Here is a 20,748-nt window from a genome sequence, read left to right as displayed (position 1 = left end):
TACAGGCCAGAAGGGAGTGGCATGATGTATTTAATGCAATGAAGCAGAAGGGCCTGGAACCAAGATTATGTTATCCAGCAATATTATCATTTAAATTTGAAGGAGGGATTAAACAATTTCCAGATAAGCAAAAGCTGAGAGAATTTACCTCCCAGAACCCACCTCTACAGTGTATTTTGGAGGGACTGCTATAGATGGAAGTGTTCCTAAAGTTTAATAGCTGTCGCCAGAGGTAATAAAACCACAGTAAAGAAAGTAGAACAGCTAATTACTAAGCAAATGCAAAATTTAATTAACTATCCCCAAAGTCAATCAAGGGATAGACAAAGAGTATATAATATGATACCTAATATATAAAGAATGGATAAGGAAGAAAAAGGAGGAGACAAAGAAAATAACCTTTAGATTGTGTTTGTAATAGCATATTAAGTGAGTTAAGTTACACTCTTAGATAGTAAGGAACTTAACCTTGAACCTTTGGTAACCACAAATCTAAAGTCGAAGTACATACCTATCAATAATCACCCTAAATGTAAATGGACTGAATGCACCAATCAAAAGACATAGAGTCACTGAATGGATTAAAAAACAAGACTCATCTATATGCTGCCTACAAGAGACTCACTTTATATCCAAAGACATACACAGACTAAAAGTGAAGGGATGGAAAAAGATATTTCATGCAACTAATAGAGAGAAAAAAGCAGGAGTTGCAGTACTTGTATCAGACAAAATAGACTTCAAAACAAAGAAAGTGAAAAGAGACAAAGAAAGACATTACATAATGATAAAGGGGTCAATCCAACAAGAAGATATAACCATTATAAATATCTCTGCCTCCAACACAGGAGCACCCAATATGTGAAACAAATACTAACTGAATTAAAAGGGGAAATAGAATGCAATGCATTCATTCTAGGAGACTTCAACACTCCACTCATTCCAAAGGACAGATCCACCAGACATAAAATAAGTAAGGACACAGAGGCACTGAACAACACATTAGAACAGATGGACATCTACAGAACTCTATACCCAAAAGCAGCAGAATACACATTCTTCTCAAGTACACATGGAACATTTTCAAGAATAGATCATCTAGGCCACAAAAAGAGCCTCAGTAAATTCAAAAAGACTGAAAGTGTACCAACCAGCTTCTCAGACCACAAAGGTATGAAACTAGAAATAAATTATGCAAAGAAAATGAAAAATCCCACAAACACATGGAGGCTTCACAACATGCTCCTAAATAACCAATGGATCAATGACCAAATAAAAACAGAGATCAAGCAATATATGAAGACAAATGACAACAATTCAGCACTGTAAAATCTGTGGAACACTGCCAAGGCTGTGCTAAGAGGAAAGTGTATTGCAATTACAGGCCTACCTCAGGAAAGAAGAACAATCCCATATAAGCAATCTAAACTCAAAATTAATGAGACTAGAAAAAGAACAACAAATGAGGCCCAAAGTCAGTAGAAGGTGGGACATAATAAAGATTAGAGCAGAAAGAAATAAAACTGAGAAGAGTAAAACAATAGAAAGAATCAATGAAAGCAAGAGCTGGTTCTTCAAGAAAATAAACAAAATAGATAAACCCCTAGCTGAGCTTGCCAAGAAAAAAAGAAAGTCTACACACATAAACAGAATCAGAAATGAGAAAGGAAAAATCATTACGGATACCACAAAAATACAAAGAATTATTAGAGAATACTATGAAAAATTATATGCCAACAAACTGGAAAACCTAGAAGAAATGGACAACCTTCTAGAAAAATACAACCTTCTAAGACTGACCAAGGAAGAAACAGAAAATCTGAACAGACCAATTACCAGCAACGAAATTGAACTCGTAATGAAAAACCTACGTAAGAGCAAAATCCCTCGACCAGATGGCTTTACCGCTGAATTTTATCAAACATTTAGTGAAGACCTAATACACATTCTCCTTAAAGTTTTCTAAAGAGTAGAAGAAGAGGGAATACTTCCAAACTCATTCTATGAGGCCCGCATCACTCTAATACCAAAACCAGGCAAAGACACCACATAAAAAGAAAATTACAGACCAATATCCCTGATGAACGTAGATGCAAAAATACTAAACAAAATATTAACAAACCAAATTCAAAAATACATCAAGAAGATCATACACCATGATCAAGTAGGATTTATTCCAGGGATGCAAGGATGGTACAGCATTTGAAAATCCATCAGCGTTATCCACCATGTCAACAAAAAGGACAGAAACCACATGATCATCTCCATATATGCTGAAAAACCATGTGACAAAATTCAACATCCATTCATGATAAAAATTCTCAACAAAATGTATATAGGAGACAAGTACCTCAACATAATAAAGGCCATATATGAAAAACCCACAGCCAACATCACACTTAACAATGAGAAGCTGAAAGCTTTTCCTTTAAGATCGGGAACAAGACAAGGATGGACACCCTTCCCACCTCTATTCAACATAGTTCTGGAGGTCCAAGTCACAGCAATCAGACAACACAAAGAAATAAAAGGCATACAGATTGGCAAAGAAGAAATTAAACTGCCCCTGTTTGCAGATGACATGATATTGTACATAACAAACCCTAAAGAATCCACTCCAAAACTACTAGATCTAATATCTGAATTCAGAAAAGTTGCAGGATACAAAACTAATACACAGAAATTTGTGTCATTCCTATACATAACAATGAACTAGCAGAGAGAGAAATCAGGAAAACAATTCCATTTACAATTGCATCAAAAAGAATAAAATACCTAGGAATAAAAACCTAACCAAGGAAGTGAAAGAGCTATACTCTGAAAACTACAAGACACTCATGAGAGAAATTAAAGAAGACACCCATAAATGGAAACACATCCCATGCTCATGGATAGGAAGAATTAATATTGTCAAAATGGCCATCCTGCCTAAAGCAATCTATAGATTCAATGCAATTCCTATCAAAATAGCAACAGCATTCTTCAACAAACTGGAGAACATCGTTCTAAAATTCATATGGAACCACAAAATACCTTGAATAGCCAAAGCAATTCTGAGAAGGAAGAATAAAGCTGGGGGTTTATGCTCCCCAACTTCAAGCTCTACTACAAAGCCACAGTAAACAAGACCATTTGGTACTGGCACAAGAATAGACCCACAAACCAATGGAACAGACTAGAGAGCCCAGATATAAACCCAACCATATATGGTCAATTAATATATGATAAAGGAGCCGTGGACATACAGTGTGGAAACACAACAACATGTCCGGTGTTGGCAAAACAGGACAGCTACATGCAAGAGAATGAAACTGGATTATTGTTTAGCCCTATACACAAAAGTAAACTCGAAATGGATTAAAGACTTGAATGTAAGTCATGAAATCATAAAACTCTTCGAAGACAACATAGGCAAACCTCTGAATATAAGCATGAGCAACTTCTTCCTGAACGCATCTCCTCGAGCAAGGGGAACAAAAGCACAAATGAACTCATGGGACTACATCAAACTAAAAGGTTACTGTATGGCAAAGGAGACCATGAACAGAACAGAAAGGCATCCTACAGTATGGGAGAATATATTTGTAAATGACATATCTGACAAGGGGTTAACATCCAAAATATATAAAGAACTTACACACCTCGACACCCAAAAAGCAAATAACCGGATTAACAAATGTGCAGAGGATATGAAGAGACAGTTCTCCAAAGAAGAAATTCAGATAGCCAACAAGCACATGAAAAGATGCTCCATATGCTAATCAACAGGAAAATGCAAATCAAAACCATGAAATTTCACATCAGCTCACACCAGTTAGGATGGCCAACATCCAAAAGAGAAGAAACAACAAATGTTGGCAAGGATGCAAAGGGGGAACCCTCCTACACTGTTGGTGGAAATGTTAACTAGTTAAACCATTGTGGAAAGCAGTATGGAGGTTCCTCAAAAAGCTAAAAATAGAAATACCATTTGACCCAGGAATTCCACTCCTAAGAATTTATCTGAAGAAACAAGATCCCTGATTCAAAATATATGCACCCCTATGTTCATTGCAGCACTGAATAGCCAAGATGTGGAAGCAACCTAAGTGTCCATCAGTAGATTACTGGGTAATGAAGAGGTGGTACATATACACAATGGAATATTATTCAGCCATAAAAAGAAAATCCTGCCATTTGCAACACCATGGTTTGAACTAGAGGGTATTATGCTCAGTTATTGGTGAAATATAAAAATAAAGCAAAACAGGAAGAACAGCATTAGGCTCATAGACACTGAGAAGTGACTAGTGCTTACCAAGACGGAGTGCAGTTGGCGGAGGGATGGGGAGGGCGACTGCTGAACCAATGTGATGTACATTTGATTTTTAAAAAAAGGTAAATACTATTAACCTTTTGGTGTGTACATTTCCAAACATTCCTCTGTGCCTATTCATATACATATATAGATATGTGTGGGTAATTTTATCAAATTGAAGCATATTATACCTGATGTTTTATAATCTGTTGTGTTCAACCTAATGTAGATGCTATGGATATCTTTTTAGGTTAATAAATTTACACCTATACCATTATTTCTAATAATTGCATAATGTTTCCTTGTACACATTATATATATACACACATGGATATGTACATAAATTATAATTCATTAAACAGTTACCTACTGATGGACATTTAGTTTGCCTCTAACTTTCAGTTGTTCCAAACAATTTTCTGATGAATATTCTCTTTCCAAACATGTGATTATCTCTTTAAGGTAAATTCCTGTTAATGGGATTCCATCTGTTGTTAGTTGTCATTGAAGTTAGCAAGTTCATAGAGAATAATTAAAATGTAAATAAATATGTATGTATGTGCATGTATGTATAAGAGTTTGTTAATCTGTAATTTGCTCATAAAATCACTTGTTATCTTGGAAAGCAAAATAGATATAATAAAAATTTCTTCACTATCAGTTCAGATTTTGCCAGTCGTATGTTTTTATTTATTCTCGCAACTACAGGTGCTGAATTACCAATCTTCCATAAAACCACACTTAAACTGAAAGTACAAGGAATTATGGTTGGCTTTGCAGCTCTCAGTGCCTGTCGAGAAGTAAACAGACCACTTTGTTTTCTTCCAGTGGTCTTGGACAAAAGTGTCAGGGAGAAAGCTCCTTTTACTGCTTACCATTTAAATGGCATTTGAAAAAGCTCCCAGATGGAGCTATTTGAGTGCCATACTATACCAAATCAGAATGTGCAGAATACTTAAAGGCCTACAGGTTGGGTTTGTGGCATTTTTACTTGGTTTCTTACTGCCCTGTCTTGATATTTAAGAAGTGCTGTGTTGCAGAAGACATTGATGAGTAGGGCAAAGGGAGACAGTGTAGCCTGATCACTTGAGACTATTAAAAATTCTGTAGGGTTTAATGTTTTAAAGCATTTGAGTGTTAATCGTACTATCCTTTTAGAATACTAAATTGAGAATGTGCTACTCTCAAAACTCTTAAAGCAGTATTTGATAATGAAATATTTTCCTGTGCCTTTGGGTTGGCAAGCAGGTTATTAGAGGGAGTTATAGAAAAATCCTGTTACAATAATGTAAATTTCAGGTTTGTACATTCAATTTAGTTTTTTTAATCATAAACAAAAAATATATTGAGCAAATGAGTTACACAGTGGAACATAAATTTTTGTATGAAAATATTTTATCCTACTAATACAAGAAATAAAATTTTAAGTAATTTTATAATACTGTTTATATGTATTAAAGAAATGGTGTTTTTAAATGATATCTAATGGTAAGGTTTTATCAAAGTAGTACATTCATACATTTCTGGGTATATTATAAATTGCTACCCTCTGGCAATGTGACTTACATAGTTAATGACATGAATTGAATACTTCCATACTTTTTGACTTGTAGCTCCAGTTGTAAGAATTTATCTTTGGAAGACTATCTTTTATATCTATAAAATATGTAAAAATGAAAAGATTTATAGTCTGGGTACAGTAAATTTGGTAATATTTAAGATTTTTGCCTCAATTTTGACGTTACTTACTTTTAAATGAAAGACGAGAGAATAACTACCAGTAATTCTAATCTTGGGAGGTGGATTTAGGAGCAGGATTCTGAAAATATTTAAACCCACTTAATTTTAATCTATAAATTTCTGAAATCTAACTGAAATAATAGGTAATGAACTTGTTGAACATTTTAAAAATAAATCAGAAGCTGGATAAAAATGGCAAGTTATGTTTCTCCTTTTATAGTGATCACTTTTATGTCTTCTATAACAACAGGTGATCAAGAATAGCAAGACAGAAATTCCAGAGCTGGAATTATTTCCTCGTTATCTTCTCTTCCTGAGACAGCAGCCTGCCACTCGGACACAGCAGTCTAACATCTGGGTGAATATGGGTATGATGAGCCTGAGAATGTTTCCTCAGCATTTACCAAGAGGTAACTTAAGAATGCAGCAAGAATACCATGCATTTCCTTAAAAAATAAAAATCAAAAACCAAGTTGCTCAAAGTCTGGTGCCACTGTGCTATTAATACACATTCCCTTCTGCTTTCATACAGAATCAGTAAATCACTTGTGGGGCTTAGATCTATGGTCATGCACAAGACTAGATAGGGTAGAGGCAATATCTCAGCAGCAAACTGAGAAGAATTGTTCCCTTTTCTGGTTTGTAAACATATAAAAATAATAAATAGAAATAGATCTTGCATACTTTGAAAACTAGCCTTTGTAAATTATTTGCTTGACCTAAGGGTCTACCAGTCAATAACTGGTCTTTTCAACACCAGTCAAATTTCTAAGAAGTAATTTCTTTGTCAATATTATCTTTTTTGTGTGTTTTTTGGTGTTTCAGTGGTCTTTTTTGACCAAATATAACAACATTTCTCATGCTAGGTCCAAAGAGCCTTTACAAGAGCCAGAAATTGCAAAGCAGAGGATGTATATTACTTAAATGAAAGTAACACATCTACTTTGAAAAACATCAAGCCTATCAAAGTGACTACAGATAAGCTCTCATTTTAATGTATTACATGCAAAAAGTTCCTCTGATCCTGTATGAGGTTAAATTTTATTGATTGTAGGACCTGCTCTATGTTTTTGCCTTGCAAATATTTGAAATTGTTTCTTCAAAAATAATGACTTCATCCATATACGCAGTCACAGACTCCATGTTAATAATGCCGTAATGTTATTATAATTAATATAACTTAGCATGTAAGAACTACCCATGAACCCAAATCAACCCTGGAAGTACCATCCCTCCTTTAAAATAGGGTTAGTTTTATGTCTTTCTTAAAGTTTATGTTCAGGTAATACAAGGAGATTCTTACACATACTGTATCTTCAATTCTCTTCAAAAGATAACATGAGAGGCAAGATGTGTTGTACTTTTAGTAAATGTTCTTTATTAATTCTTGTGCTGATCCTAGATTTTTGCTGCTTCTATAAATTCCAATACATTTTTTGGTGCTATTCAAAAGCCCAGAATTAAGTATAATAAGTGGCTGCCTGCTTAATGAGCTATGCTATAAAAAAACTGTTTAGAATTCATATTTCTTATGTGGCTTAGGACAATGAAATCGACTTGGATACTACACTTGCAAATGCTTCTAAATCTTAGAACTGGATAGTTGGTTATGCTCCAAATTCATTCTTAATTTGAAATTTTATTCCTTACTAATTAGTTCTGAAATCAATCATTGATTTTTTGAAGTTTGTAAAAAATATGCTTTCTTGCTGTAATCTTATAACTAATCCTCTGATGTATAATTGGAGAAATTTGCTCTTTTGTTTTCTTTTTGGGATTATCTTTTGCTTGCTGATAGTAAAAAATTTGCTTTGTGTTTAAAAATTGATCATAGTTGGGTTTTGTTCTGACATAACATAGTTTTCATGTTTCCCATTGCTCAATTTATTACAACTGTTTACTGTATTAGGTTCTTGTATTCCTCTTGAAGTGACAGGTATACAAACCTTGCCTCAGTTACAACAACTTAAATGTAGCCTTTTTCACAGACAAGACTACCAGAATCATTGTTTTTTAAGTAATTTCTCAGCCTATTTTAAGTGTGTGAATTCTTTTTGGAAGCTCTAAAGAAGCAGATAATGCCAGTACTTTTCTCTACTTTGTTTAGTATGTGAAGACTCAGAGTACATTTAATAGGAGGAAAAAAGCTAAGTCATCACTGAATGGGTAGAAAACTACCTGGAATGTATAATTGTACCCTAGATGGGTTATATTGATATGTTAAGTTTATTTTTATTTTGGGTTGCTCAATAAATTCTAACCTCCTTTAGGCAGAGATGACCCTAAAGCTATAGCTTTTGTCTAGCTTTTTGGCTGAATACTTAACCAGGGTTTAGCATATTGTTTTAGCAACCTATCTTTAATTTACATAATCTCTTGTCATTTCATCTCCTCTCCTTTTAATTGTACTTGATACATTCTTCCTTTACTCTTCATTCTTTCCCCTTATTGTCACTCTCTCTCTTTCTACCTTGAACCCTTCAGGAAATAAAGGTCATGTCTCCTGTCATCTAAATGATTCTTTTCTCCCCTCCTACCTTTCAGTAGGGCAATTTTGGGAGCATGGGAACTTCTTGGTTTCACTGCAATGTCTGTTTGGCCATGTAGAATTTATGCCTACTTAGAATTTTAAGTAAATTTTTCCTGTGTGATTGTACTGATGTACCAGGAAATTAGGCTGCTTAATGACTGAGTGATGGGATTAGTAATTCAAAGACCGTTTGTTTTAAGAAAATACATCAGGTAAATCCAGTTATCCATCTGTGGAATTCAAATCCAATCCCATTTTATCTTCCCCATTCTTACATGGAGTTTTGATTTTTACTATTGAATGTGCCAGAGCTGAGGACAGAGAAGATACCAGTACCTATTGCTGATGTTTGCCATTCTTCTTGGGATCCAAATAATGCCAGTTATTTGGGCTTCCATAATTTTTTCCCTCTTTTGAGTGGAAGTCCAGAGTTAAGGCTTTGGATTCACTCTAAGATACTTCAGTCTCTTGTCTTCATTTTAAAGCTTCTTAATTAATAAAATTATTAAACCTGTAATTCTCTTTTCTCATCATTATTTCCTAAAACAGTATGTTTCCCATTGCTGAGGGGGTGCTTTTTTTTTTAACATCTGCCTTTTCCTTATTATGATTACTACGACCATAGGAAATGTACCTTCTCCGAATGCACCATTAAAGCGGATTTTAGCCTATACAGGCTGTTTCAGTCGAATGCAGACCATCAAGGAAATTCACGAATATCTATCTCAGAGACTGCGCATCAAAGAGGAAGATATGCGCCTGTGGCTATACAACAGTGAGGTAAGCATGATCTCAGAGTCATGAAAGTCCTGATTAAGTGTTAAATCCATATTTCATGAGTATGGGATTTTGTCTATAGTAATTATGCTGAAAGACATGTCTGGGATCTCAATGAAAACTTCAACTTTTAAAGTACTGTATACATACATGTAAAATTGGTCACCTGAAATACATAACAACAGTTCATCATCATGAGCCGTACCATTTTTAAAAGGTGATTGTTAGAAAGTAACAGCAAATATCTCCATTTTTTTTTAACCTAGATAGTTTATGGATTTAAGGTAATTTATTTACACGTTAAAAAATCCAAACAATGCAAAAGTATATAGGGAAAATTCTTCCTTCCTGTCCTCTGACCTTTATTTTCCACTCTTCTGTAAGGCATTTATTAATTGCTTATATGGTCTTCCTAACACATGTAATATATTTTTAGACTTTACTCCTAAATTGGATCCTAAGTAGTTTAACCAGTTCTCTATTCCCTAGTTGCTTCTTTCTTACATTATCATTTGATCACCATTGAGAGGCAGTATGGTAATATTTTTACTAGCACAGCCCCTGGAGCCATGGTGCCAGGAGTTGAATTCTGGCTCTGCCACTTGTTAGTTGTATAACCCAGGGCAAGGCATTTAATTCTGTCTCAGGGTTCTCATGACTAAATGGGGAAGTATCTCCCATAGGTTAGTTGTAAGGATTAAATGAATTAATTTTGTGAGTACTTCAGACAGGGTGAACATAAACAAAAATGTATAGTTCTACTGAATGACATTTTGGTTTTACATTTTTGATTCCTAGTAAGTAATCAAGTTCCATCTTGATCACAAGTACATTTACTGAATTACATACCAGGTACTGAAGAACATTTCTGTAAGCTCTTTGGAAAATCTAAATCTCGGTGAATTTTATGTGATAAGTCTACTTCTGGTCTCCCCAAAATTCTATATAACTCTGTTTTAGAGATAACAGAGTATATGTTAATAAAGTATAGAGTGCTTTCCCTCCTTTTACAAATTTAAATTACATATTTCTGAACAACTACAGTATACCACATATCACATGAGTTATATAATAACATTTTTAATTGTCACTTTGATTTCTGTATTTGTTTCGAGTTTAGTCATGAAATTAACAAAATTATTTCTCCACTTCATACACAGAATTACCTTACTCTTCTGGATGATGAGGATCATAGATTGGAATATTTGAAAATCCAGGATGAGCAGCACCTGGTAATCGAAGGTACAAGATAGAAGCATACATCCTATTAGCTTTTTAGGGAAAAAATCTAAAGATTTAGTTACTCAGTAATAATCCATTTTATAATTGTTCCAACTTTTATTTGATCATTATATTCCTTATAATAAAGAAACCCATTAAACCCATATGTAATCCTATATACTATTTAGATTGCTTTAGCAGAAAAATATGTCTACATTCATTGGCTGGCAAGGGGTGGAAGTGGTGGGTGGAAGCAAGTGAATTCAATTTTAAGTTTACAAAGTATCTTAAAATTTCCAAGCTGCCTCTTTGAGTTTGAGTTAAAACTAACTTTTACACAATGGCACAGGCTTTGTAATCAACACTTTTCACTCACCCACAAAGCTTACTTGTGTATTCACACAGAATTAGTACCTGCCTGCACATATCATTGAAAACTTAAAGTATGTCTTTTCCCATCAGTGTGCGTGGAAACATTGCTAGCTGCCTTTGTGTTAAAATGAATAGAATACTCTGACTGTTGTCACAATTTTAAAAAGAATTGTAATGGTTCTAATGTATTAATTTAAGAGCTTTAATTACCTCTAGAGGTGGTTGAGTATAATTTTAGTTCAGGTAGGTGATTGAGGGAATAGCTTACCAATTAATTCTAAGCAAGTGACTATAAAGTCTCCACTATAAAGAGTTAAAATGGTCTTAGAGTCAGTTACTATAATTAATTTGGTGGGGGGTTGTTTTTGTTTTTGTTTTGTTTTTTCCCCTAATTTTTGATTAAGAAGTAAGAACTTGTTAGTTTTTTAAACAGAAGTAGTTGAATGGGTATGATTTGAACGGTTAAGAAATTAATACATTCCTATCTCTGTCTTCCCAGTTAGAAACAAAGATATGAGTTGGCCTGAGGAAATGTCCTTTATAGCAAACAGTAGTAAAATAGATAGACACAAGGGTAAGTCTCTAGCATATTATTTTCAATTTAAAGAGATAATCTTAAATTATTTTTTTCCTTCTTTCATCTATTAAAATGTTAACAAACCTTTTGACTTCCCAGTTCAACAGTGATTAGGCAACCTTTTATTTTTATTTTTCCTGAGGCATCAGATTTCTTTCTAACCTTGTAATTAAATGATTTATATTATTTAAGACATAATACTGGGAGAGAATTGTTTGAATTCTAAAAACCTATCATAACAATTAAAGAGAATCATTGATGTAGATTACATATGAGTGTGGATTATGATGATTGCCAGTGATACTAATTGAAAAACCTCTACTTTAGCATTGCAAAACCAGAAAGAGAAATATTAGTTGGTGTTAGCTGTTGAAAAGACGTATAAAAATTGTTGCATTGAATACAAGTAACTGTTTGATCTGTAACATCTTACTACAGGTAGTAAGGCTTTGTTTCTCATATTATTTGTTCCAGTTCCCACCGAAAAGGGAGCCACAGGTCTTAGTAACCTGGGAAATACATGCTTCATGAACTCAAGCATCCAGTGCGTTAGTAACACACAGCCACTGACCCAGTATTTTATCTCAGGGAGACATCTTTATGAACTCAACAGGTAATCTTTCTTTGGCCTCTTTTTGTAATTTTTATATAAACAAGAATCACCTAACTCTCCTCTTTCTCCACCTTGGGGGAGAAATAATGAGAAAAGTCTTATCTCATTTGCCCTGTATAATATGAAATAAGGCCAAGGTTACTTACTTTAAAAAGATATTTTGGTATGAAAAAATAGGTGCTGGGCATTTCAGTACCCATGTAATTGTGATGTATGAAAAAATAGGTGCTGGGCATTTTAGTACCCATGTAATCTTTGGCAACAAATTTTCCTCTCAAAATTCTAGGACAAATCCCATTGGGATGAAGGGGCATATGGCTAAATGCTATGGGGATTTAGTACAGGAGCTTTGGAGTGGAACTCAGAAGAATGTTGCTCCATTAAAGCTTCGGGTAAGCAGGTTAAAATAATATAAAAGTATATAAGGCTTAAGTAGTTGTTTAAGTAATTATTTTTCTCTACATGTTTTTTATGTTTAGCTCTTTAGTTTTAGTTTAATGTTTTTGGATCCTTTTCTAGGAATAAACAAAATGTCAAGTACCTATATAAAGGCAAAATACTGCTATAGATGTAGTGGGTAGGAAAAGATCAAAAGCAGTATAAATTTTATGTCATTCATTTCACTAATTTATCAAATATCTTACTTGCATATGTAGTAAATCTTTTGTTAGTCCTCCACTATCAGGAGTATTTATTCTAACAGAGCTCTGAGTCTACTTAATGATACTCAATACATTTTTAACATTGCTAAGATAATTAGCTCTACCTGTAAAATTTTAAAAAGTAGTAGAAAGAATGTAATTAATGGATATAAATTTTACATTAATATTATATGTTGTGAAGTTAGGATTATTTTTTATCTTTAAAGACAACACAAAAACTTTTTAGGTTAAAAATAATAATCATAATTATAATTGCTAAAAATCTAACTACTTAACCAGGTACTACCCTAATTACTTTACATGTATTAACTCATTTAATCTTCTAACTGGCCCTATAATGTAAAGCAATGTTATTCCTATTTTATGGTTCAGGAAACAAAAACTCAGAGCAGTTAAATAGCTAGATCAAGATTGCAAGTTAGTTTGTAAGTCCTGTCAGTTAAACATAAGGCTATTTTGCCTCTAATAAAAAGTTAGAATTTAACAAGACTAGAAAAGTTAACAGTAAAAGAAACATTGTAACAGGAAATCTTTCTGTCTTAACCGTCTTAAATAATGTCTTTGTAATATGATACTGTCTTTGCTTATATGATACTGAACTGGGAAGCAGTATTGGCCAAAATACTTTTTTTTTTGGTTATTTGGAATTAAGATTAGAAGCACTTCATGATTGTCCAAATATATTTGCTAAAATAGAGATATACTATTATACTATACATAATACTATTCTATTTACTAGAGACATAATATTGTGCTCTTTACCAGCTTTTTACCTTCTTATAATGCCTCTGATGAGAATTATAGGGCATGTTCATTCCAAATATTGTGGGATAGAAATAATGAGTTTGATTCCTCTTATATTTATAGTGGACCATAGCAAAATATGCTCCCAGGTTTAATGGGTTCCAGCAACAAGACTCCCAAGAACTTCTGGCTTTTCTCTTGGATGGTCTTCATGAAGATCTCAACCGAGTCCATGAGAAGCCGTATGTGGAACTGAAGGACAGCGATGGGCGACCAGACTGGGAAGTAGCTGCAGAGGTTTGTCAATTTGAGTTTCTAATGTAAGCAATAGATAAAATGTTCTCTCCACAAATGTGTATTTCACAACTGAAGTGCTAACTAAACTATTCTGTGATCAGAATTTTACTGTGGAAGTGAAGTAATTTATATTTCTCTGCTTAATTCTTGTGCAGTAATGCCAAAACAAAGCATCTTTAAAGAAAATAGAAAAATGTTGCCATTTAAACAATGCAGACTTTTGAGAGAGGATGTAGAATAATTATTCGGTACAACTTAAAGGATCTCCATTGCTAAAGTAATGTGTACAGCAATCAATAGGCATGTTTTATATGCTTTTTAATGGGCGAAGAACTTTAATATTCATCATTGTTACCATGATTATAACAAAGAAAAAATAGGGTTTTCCACCTGAATTTAATGTCTTATTGGTTGAGCAGAAAGACTAACATTCTATTCAATAACTGGTTTTCTCCAGTATCTCAGTAAGTAATACATTTTAAATTATATATCTGAATTGTAAATTTTAGGCAGAAGCTTTTATATTTTAACTGAGAAAAAGGATTATATTCTTGACATTTTTAAATCCAGTGTTTTTAACCAGTTTCTTTGAATTTGTGTAGAAATATTTATCTTTTAAATTTTGGGGAAAAAAAAGTTCTCTTATCTTTTTCCTTGTTAGGCCTGGGACAATCATCTGAGAAGGAATAAATCAATTGTTGTGGATTTGTTCCATGGGCAGCTGAGGTCCCAAGTTAAATGCAAGACATGTGGGCATATAAGTGTCCGATTTGACCCTTTCAATTTTTTGTCTTTACCACTACCAATGGACAGTTATATGCACTTAGAAATAACAGGTAGGTCAGAAAATTCTGAAAAATTATTTAACTCCATTGTCTTTTACCTCATTTAAGCAGCCTGAATTTTTAAGTACAGTTGACCTTTGAACAACATGATTTGAACCATGGTAGGTTCCCTTACACACAAGTTTTTTTTCAGTAAATATATTAGACAATTTTTTGGAGATTTGTGACAGTTTGGAAGGATATTTTCTTATCTCTAGCTTACTTCATTGTAACAATACTATATATAATACATACAGCATACAGGATACGTGTTCATGTTATTGGTGAGACTTCAGTCAACAGTAGGCTATTAGTAGTTGTTTTTTTGTATCCAAAGTTACATGCAGATATTCAACTGTATTGGGTTAGGGGGGTCAGCATCCCTACCCCACGCCATTGTTCAAGGGTCAACTGTATAGTCATTTATTCATAATGAATTCTCATAAAGATTGGTAGTCAGCATGTTATAATCTAGCAGTCTAATTTCAGGCATGATTTGAGTTTTGCAAGACTTGGAATGTGGGTCCATTTTTGTGCCCATTGATTCCTCTGTTAGTTTCAAACATGCCAGAAACTCTCTCTAAAATCTTGCGAAGTGTGAACACATAGATGTTCACACTTCTATATAATATGAACATCCAAAAGAATTATTTCAATCAATGGTATCCCCTAAGTATACCATCTGTTGTAGAGTTTACATATTAAATAAAAATTCTAGCCTGAAATCGTTGCTGTTTCCAAGTGTCTCTCTCTCTCTCTCTCTCTCTCTCTCTCTCTCTCTCTCTCTTTCTCTCTTTCACACACACACAAACACATACAGTGTAAAGCTTTCAATAAACCTCCATTTTACTGATAAAAGATCTTTTTTCTTTACTAGTTATTAGGTTGGATGGTACTACCCCTATACGATATGGACTAAGACTAAATATGGATGAGAAGTACACAGGTTTAAAAAAACAGCTGAGTGATCTCTGTGGACTTAAATCAGAACAAATCCTTCTTGCAGAAGTACATGGTTCCAACATAAAGGTAGTATTCACTATTTCTAGGAAACCCTTGATTCTATCCTTTAAAAATCATAGTTTTCTCAACTATGTAAAATGGCCAAGGGAGATGTTAAAATACAACAAAAACTAAACAAAAATGTTGTCGTTTTCCATCTCAGAAACTTAAAAGGGTTGTCTTCAGAATAAAGGAGTGATAATGGTGTTGTTATTTTTAAAGAAGGGAAATATGTAAGCTCAAGGCTCCCTACATGGAGTTACCAAGCTGTGTCACTACAAATATAGGTTTCCCCTAGTGACTGTTGCTGCCATACTTGACAGCTCCTCTGCATTACCACTGTCAATGGAATTATTCCTGGGTTAAAGTACTGTACTGTATTTTTAGAAGTGTGCTTTTAGTATTTTTTTAACACACTAGGAAGTTAGAGAGTAAAGACAAATTGACACAAAACAGTTCTTCCTGCATACGAGTGGAGAAACAAGCTATTTAGTAAATACACTGCCTACCCTAAATTGAGCTCCTACCATTGGTATTGTTTATATTCATCTTTCGAGTTTCTGAACAAACTCCTACCTCTTCGATATATTTCTCATATGTAATGCAAAGGTGAGATCTCTTTTGAGGGTTTATAATTTAGATGCTTGAAATGAAGGACAAAAAACTAAGTCAATTAATTATATACAACATCCTTCCTTTGGAAAGGGATAACAGTTTTGTCACTGAGATTAGTTTTCAATTAGTTTATCAAGCTTTCTTTCATCTTTTAGTTATTTGAGAAAAACCATTCAGTCTCCTTGTTTGTTTTACTGATGAAATAATCTAAGAAATTGCTTCAAATAGTATCACAGATGATTTTCCATTTAATCTGAAAATCTCCTGCCTCTCATCTTGCCACTTTTTCTGTAGAATTTCCCTCAGGACAACCAAAAAGTACGACTCTCAGTGAGTGGATTTTTGTGTGCATTTGAAATTCCCATCCCTGGATCTCCAATTTCAGCTTCTAGTCCAATACAGACAGGTAAGACAGAACTAGAGTTCCTTCTCATGATTTCAGTCTTAAATATTGGTCTAAGGATTGTCATTCTTTTTATGTTTGTTTGGGCTAAGGGTATTAGAAAAATAGAATTTTGGATCCTAAAGGAAACCTTGATGATCATTTGGCTCAAATTCCTCATTTTATAGATGAAGAACCTAAAATTCAGAGGAACTAAGTGATTAAATTAGATAGATAGTTGTTAGTAAATCTACCACTAGAATTAAGACCTCTTTTAAAACTATTTTATCTAATATTAACATGGCAACAGATGGTATAAGAAGAATATACTATCAGAAAAACAAAACAATGAATATAACTATAAAAGAATCTAGTTTATCTAATGTTACCTGTGATTTAATATGGTCATCCAATGAATCTTTCTGACTACTAATATAGTTTGTCATTCTTCTTTATACTGCTGATACCTAGGTTCATTCCCCAATTACAAAAGGTTTCAGAGAGAATGAGACTCCTCTCATAGACACTTAATAGATAAGTACTAATGGTGGATTGGTGAATGATTTAATAATGCTTTTCTGTTTAGATAATTACTGTCCAACAGAACTCTGCAATGATGGAAATTTTCTATAATCTTTGCCATCCATTACAGTGTCCACTGGTCATATGGACTATTGAGCACTTGAAATGTGGCTAGTGAGGCCAAATCTAAAACTACTCTAAAAAAATCTGTCTTGGGACTTCAGTCTTAACACTTTTTTAGGGGAATGGAGAAATCAGTTTTTAGAGGAAAGGAAAAAGAAAACAAGTGGTAGAATGCATGCCAGAACATGGTACAGATAAAGGATTTTGGCAAAAATTCTGTTTACACTTCCCAGCAGTTACTCTTGCTTTATCATTTAGTCATAAGTTTGAGTTATAGAAGTAAAATATGAAATTAAAATCTTCCAAACAATCTAGAATTATTATTTGAACTATGATTTCTCCCTGTCCTTTATTAAAAGAGACTGTCAGAGGTCTGCGTGCCCATGATATTTAAGAAAAGAGCAAAGATAAAGGCACCATAAGCTTATATTGCTGTACTTATCTTTGTAGATTTCTCCTCTTCCCCATCTACAAATGGGATGTTCACCCTAACCACCAGTGGGGACCTGCCACGACCAATATTCATTCCCAATGGAATGCCAAACACTGTTGTGCCATGTGGGGCTGAGAAGAACTTCACAAATGGAATGATGAATGGTCATATGCCATGTCTTCCTGACAATCCCTTTATGGGCTACATCATTGCGGTCCACCGAAAAATGGTTAGTTTAAAAGTTAGGCAAGTTAACTGCTAGTTTTGCCAGTGTCATTTGTGAAACAGCCATTTTCTACCTTTGCAACATCTTCATTGTGTTCACTGTCAATATGTTATGTATGCTATTGTAAGTGATTGGTGCCAGGATTTATCTTACGTGATAGTCTATGTATAAAGTGATATTCCTTATTCATATATTAAGCAGCAACAGGTTAGCCAGTGCTTCTGAATACTACCTTCTCTAAAGTTTATGTCTCTTACATGTTCATGTAGGCATGTACATCTTTTTCTCTGCCTTGTAAGCACGAATGCCTTTGGAGAAGGTTTTGTTCGTGAGAAGCAAGAATGTTCTTGGGCAGGACAAGTTGTTTCCTAGGATTGCTGTAACAAATTACCATAAACTTGGTGGCTTAAGAAAACAGAAATTAATTTTTTCACAGTCACAGAGGCCAGAAATCTGAAATCAGGGTGTCAAAAGAGCTTCAAAGGCTTTAGGGAAGAATCCTTCCTTCCTTTTCCAGCTTCACAGGCATTCCTTAGCTAGTGGCTGCATAACTCCAACATCTGCCTCCCTTTTCACATGGCCTTCTTCTTCCCTGCTTCTCACTGATGAGAATATTTGTCATTGGATTTAGGGGCCATACAGATAATCCAGGATGATTTTACCTAAAAATCCTCCACTTTATTACCTATATATAAACTGGTTTTGCCAAATAAGGTCACAGTCACAAATTCTGTAGGTTAGGATGTAGACATATCTTTTGGGAAGGCCATCATCCAATGTACAAAAATCAAGTACCTAGAAATGAACTTTAGAAAAAAATACGCAAGGCATCTATATAGAAAATAATAAAAACATTATTGATAAAAATTAAAGAAGACTCAAATATTTGAAGGAATAGACCATACTCATGGATTAAAAGACTCAATATTTCAAAGATACCAGCATTAGGCAAACTGATCTACAGATTCAGTGCATAATCCAATAACAGTGCTAATTCTATGTATGCTTATGTGCATATAAATTGATAAGTTAATTCTAACATGTGGAAGTACAAAGCACCAAAATAACTAAGAGTTATTGAAGAACAAAATGTGAGGAAGGAATTGAGATACCAGATAGTGTGATTTATTTTATAAAATGATGATACTTAAGATACTGTGATATTGGCATGAGAAAAGACAAATAGACCAATGAAACTGAATAGAGAGCCCAGGAACAGGTTCATACACATATGAACACTTAACTTATAACAGAGATGGCATTGGAGAGCAGTGAGAGAAAGACAGTTTTCTCAGTAAATGGTGCTGGGATAATTGGATATCCATTTGAAATTTGACATATACTGCTTAACCACACAAAAATAAATTCCAAGTGGAGTATAGAACATCAAAGTAAAACAGTAAAACAGACCCTGGAAGATAATACATCCATGACCTTGGTGTGGGGAAAGCCTGCTTAAACAGGATACAGAAAGCACTAACCATAAAGGAAAAGATTGATAAATGGGACATCATTAAAATTTAAAATGTTAGTTCTATCAAAAGATACCATTAAAAGAGCAAAAAGGCAAGCCTCAGAGTAGAAAATGTTTTCAACTCATAAAACCAACAAAAGGGGTCAATCCAGAAAACATTAGGAGCTCCTATAAGTCATTAAGGGAAAAACAATTCAATAAAAAATGGTTAATATTTAAGTAGGCACTTCATAAAAAGAAAATCCCAAGTAGCCAGAAACCATACAAAGAAAATGCAATTAGAACAACCTATGTTATCACTGCGAATCCACCAGTGTAAGCTAAGTGAATAGCTAAGATTAAACAGGTTGACAGTGTTGGTAAGGATAACTGAGTGAACTCTCATAAACTGCTGATAAGAGTGTAAATTAACTACTTTGGAAATAGTTTTCTAGTTAAAGATAATCTATTCCCCTCTTAAGTAGCCAGCAAACAGATATGTGTACCAGGAGATACATACAAAAATATTCATTGTAGCATTATCTCTAATAGCCCAGAGCTGAAAACACAAAATGAAAACATTGTATATACATTAGTACTAGAAAGGATAAGGAAGATGAGACATAGTCACATAATAGAATATTATACGGCAATGGAAATGAATGGATTTATAGTTACAACAAACATAAATGAATCTCATAAACATGTGGGAAAGAAGTCATACACAAAATAAATAGAAAGTATATGATTCTATTTATAAATAACTTGAAAAACAGGGAAAATGAAATTTACTGTTTGTTTATTACATAAGATGTAAAACTATTAAAAAGGAAGTGACTACCATAAATCGAGAAAAACTGTGTTACCCTTAGAAGAAGGGAAGAATTTGTAATTGGGAGGAAGCAGAAAGGAGGATTTGGGAGTGCTGGCCATATTCTGATTCTTGACCTGACTGGTGACTACACAGGTGTTTGCCTTGTGATGATTCTTTAAGATGTATTTTTCCCCACCTTTGAATTAGTAACTCTTGACTTAAGAATGAGTTTTGACCATTTGGACAATGTTCTGTGGGCCATGCTGTAAACAGGATTGTATAAGCAGACAGCATAGAGAATTAAGGGATACATTTGTGACTTGTAATTATCTTTAAGCACAGCTGTAACTGATTCCATCAAAATAATAAAAATTAGGTGTTTATTAGGTTAAAATAACTGGGTGATTCATGTATTTCCCCATGTCTTTTTTTATCAAGCATTATCAGATCATATATTAAGAACTCTGATGTATTTCCTTTTCTCTTTCTTAGAAAACAACTCTCATCAATTGTCATATACATAT

General features: G+C 33.8%; 1 protein-coding gene across 5 annotated transcripts in view; it reads left to right on the top strand.

The window, feature by feature from the left end:
- The window catches only part of USP32 (ubiquitin specific peptidase 32), a 234,431-nt gene that overhangs the window by 191,152 nt on the left and 22,531 nt on the right, over nt 1-20,748 (top strand). For 3 of the 5 annotated variants that reach the window (XM_073235293.1, XM_073235294.1, XM_073235291.1), the window contains exons 16-26: nt 6,288-6,447; nt 9,193-9,347; nt 10,505-10,586; nt 11,437-11,511; nt 11,989-12,127; nt 12,414-12,519; nt 13,657-13,830; nt 14,492-14,666; nt 15,532-15,683; nt 16,566-16,677; nt 17,749-17,960. In XM_073235293.1, coding sequence (XP_073091394.1) covers nt 6,288-6,447; nt 9,193-9,347; nt 10,505-10,586; nt 11,437-11,511; nt 11,989-12,127; nt 12,414-12,519; nt 13,657-13,830; nt 14,492-14,666; nt 15,532-15,683; nt 16,566-16,677; nt 17,749-17,960 — 1,542 coding nt within the window. The remainder of the gene's footprint in view (nt 1-6,287; nt 6,448-9,192; nt 9,348-10,504; nt 10,587-11,436; nt 11,512-11,988; nt 12,128-12,413; nt 12,520-13,656; nt 13,831-14,491; nt 14,667-15,531; nt 15,684-16,565; nt 16,678-17,748; nt 17,961-20,748) is intronic. The other 2 variants (XM_037026929.2, XM_073235292.1) reach the window with 2 other exon arrangements.

Source organism: Manis javanica, chromosome 4, assembly GCF_040802235.1.
Source record: "Manis javanica isolate MJ-LG chromosome 4, MJ_LKY, whole genome shotgun sequence".
Taxonomy (NCBI): domain Eukaryota; kingdom Metazoa; phylum Chordata; class Mammalia; order Pholidota; family Manidae; genus Manis; species Manis javanica.
Note: the sequence above shows the minus strand (reverse complement) of the source record. Positions and strands in the feature narration are given on the sequence as shown.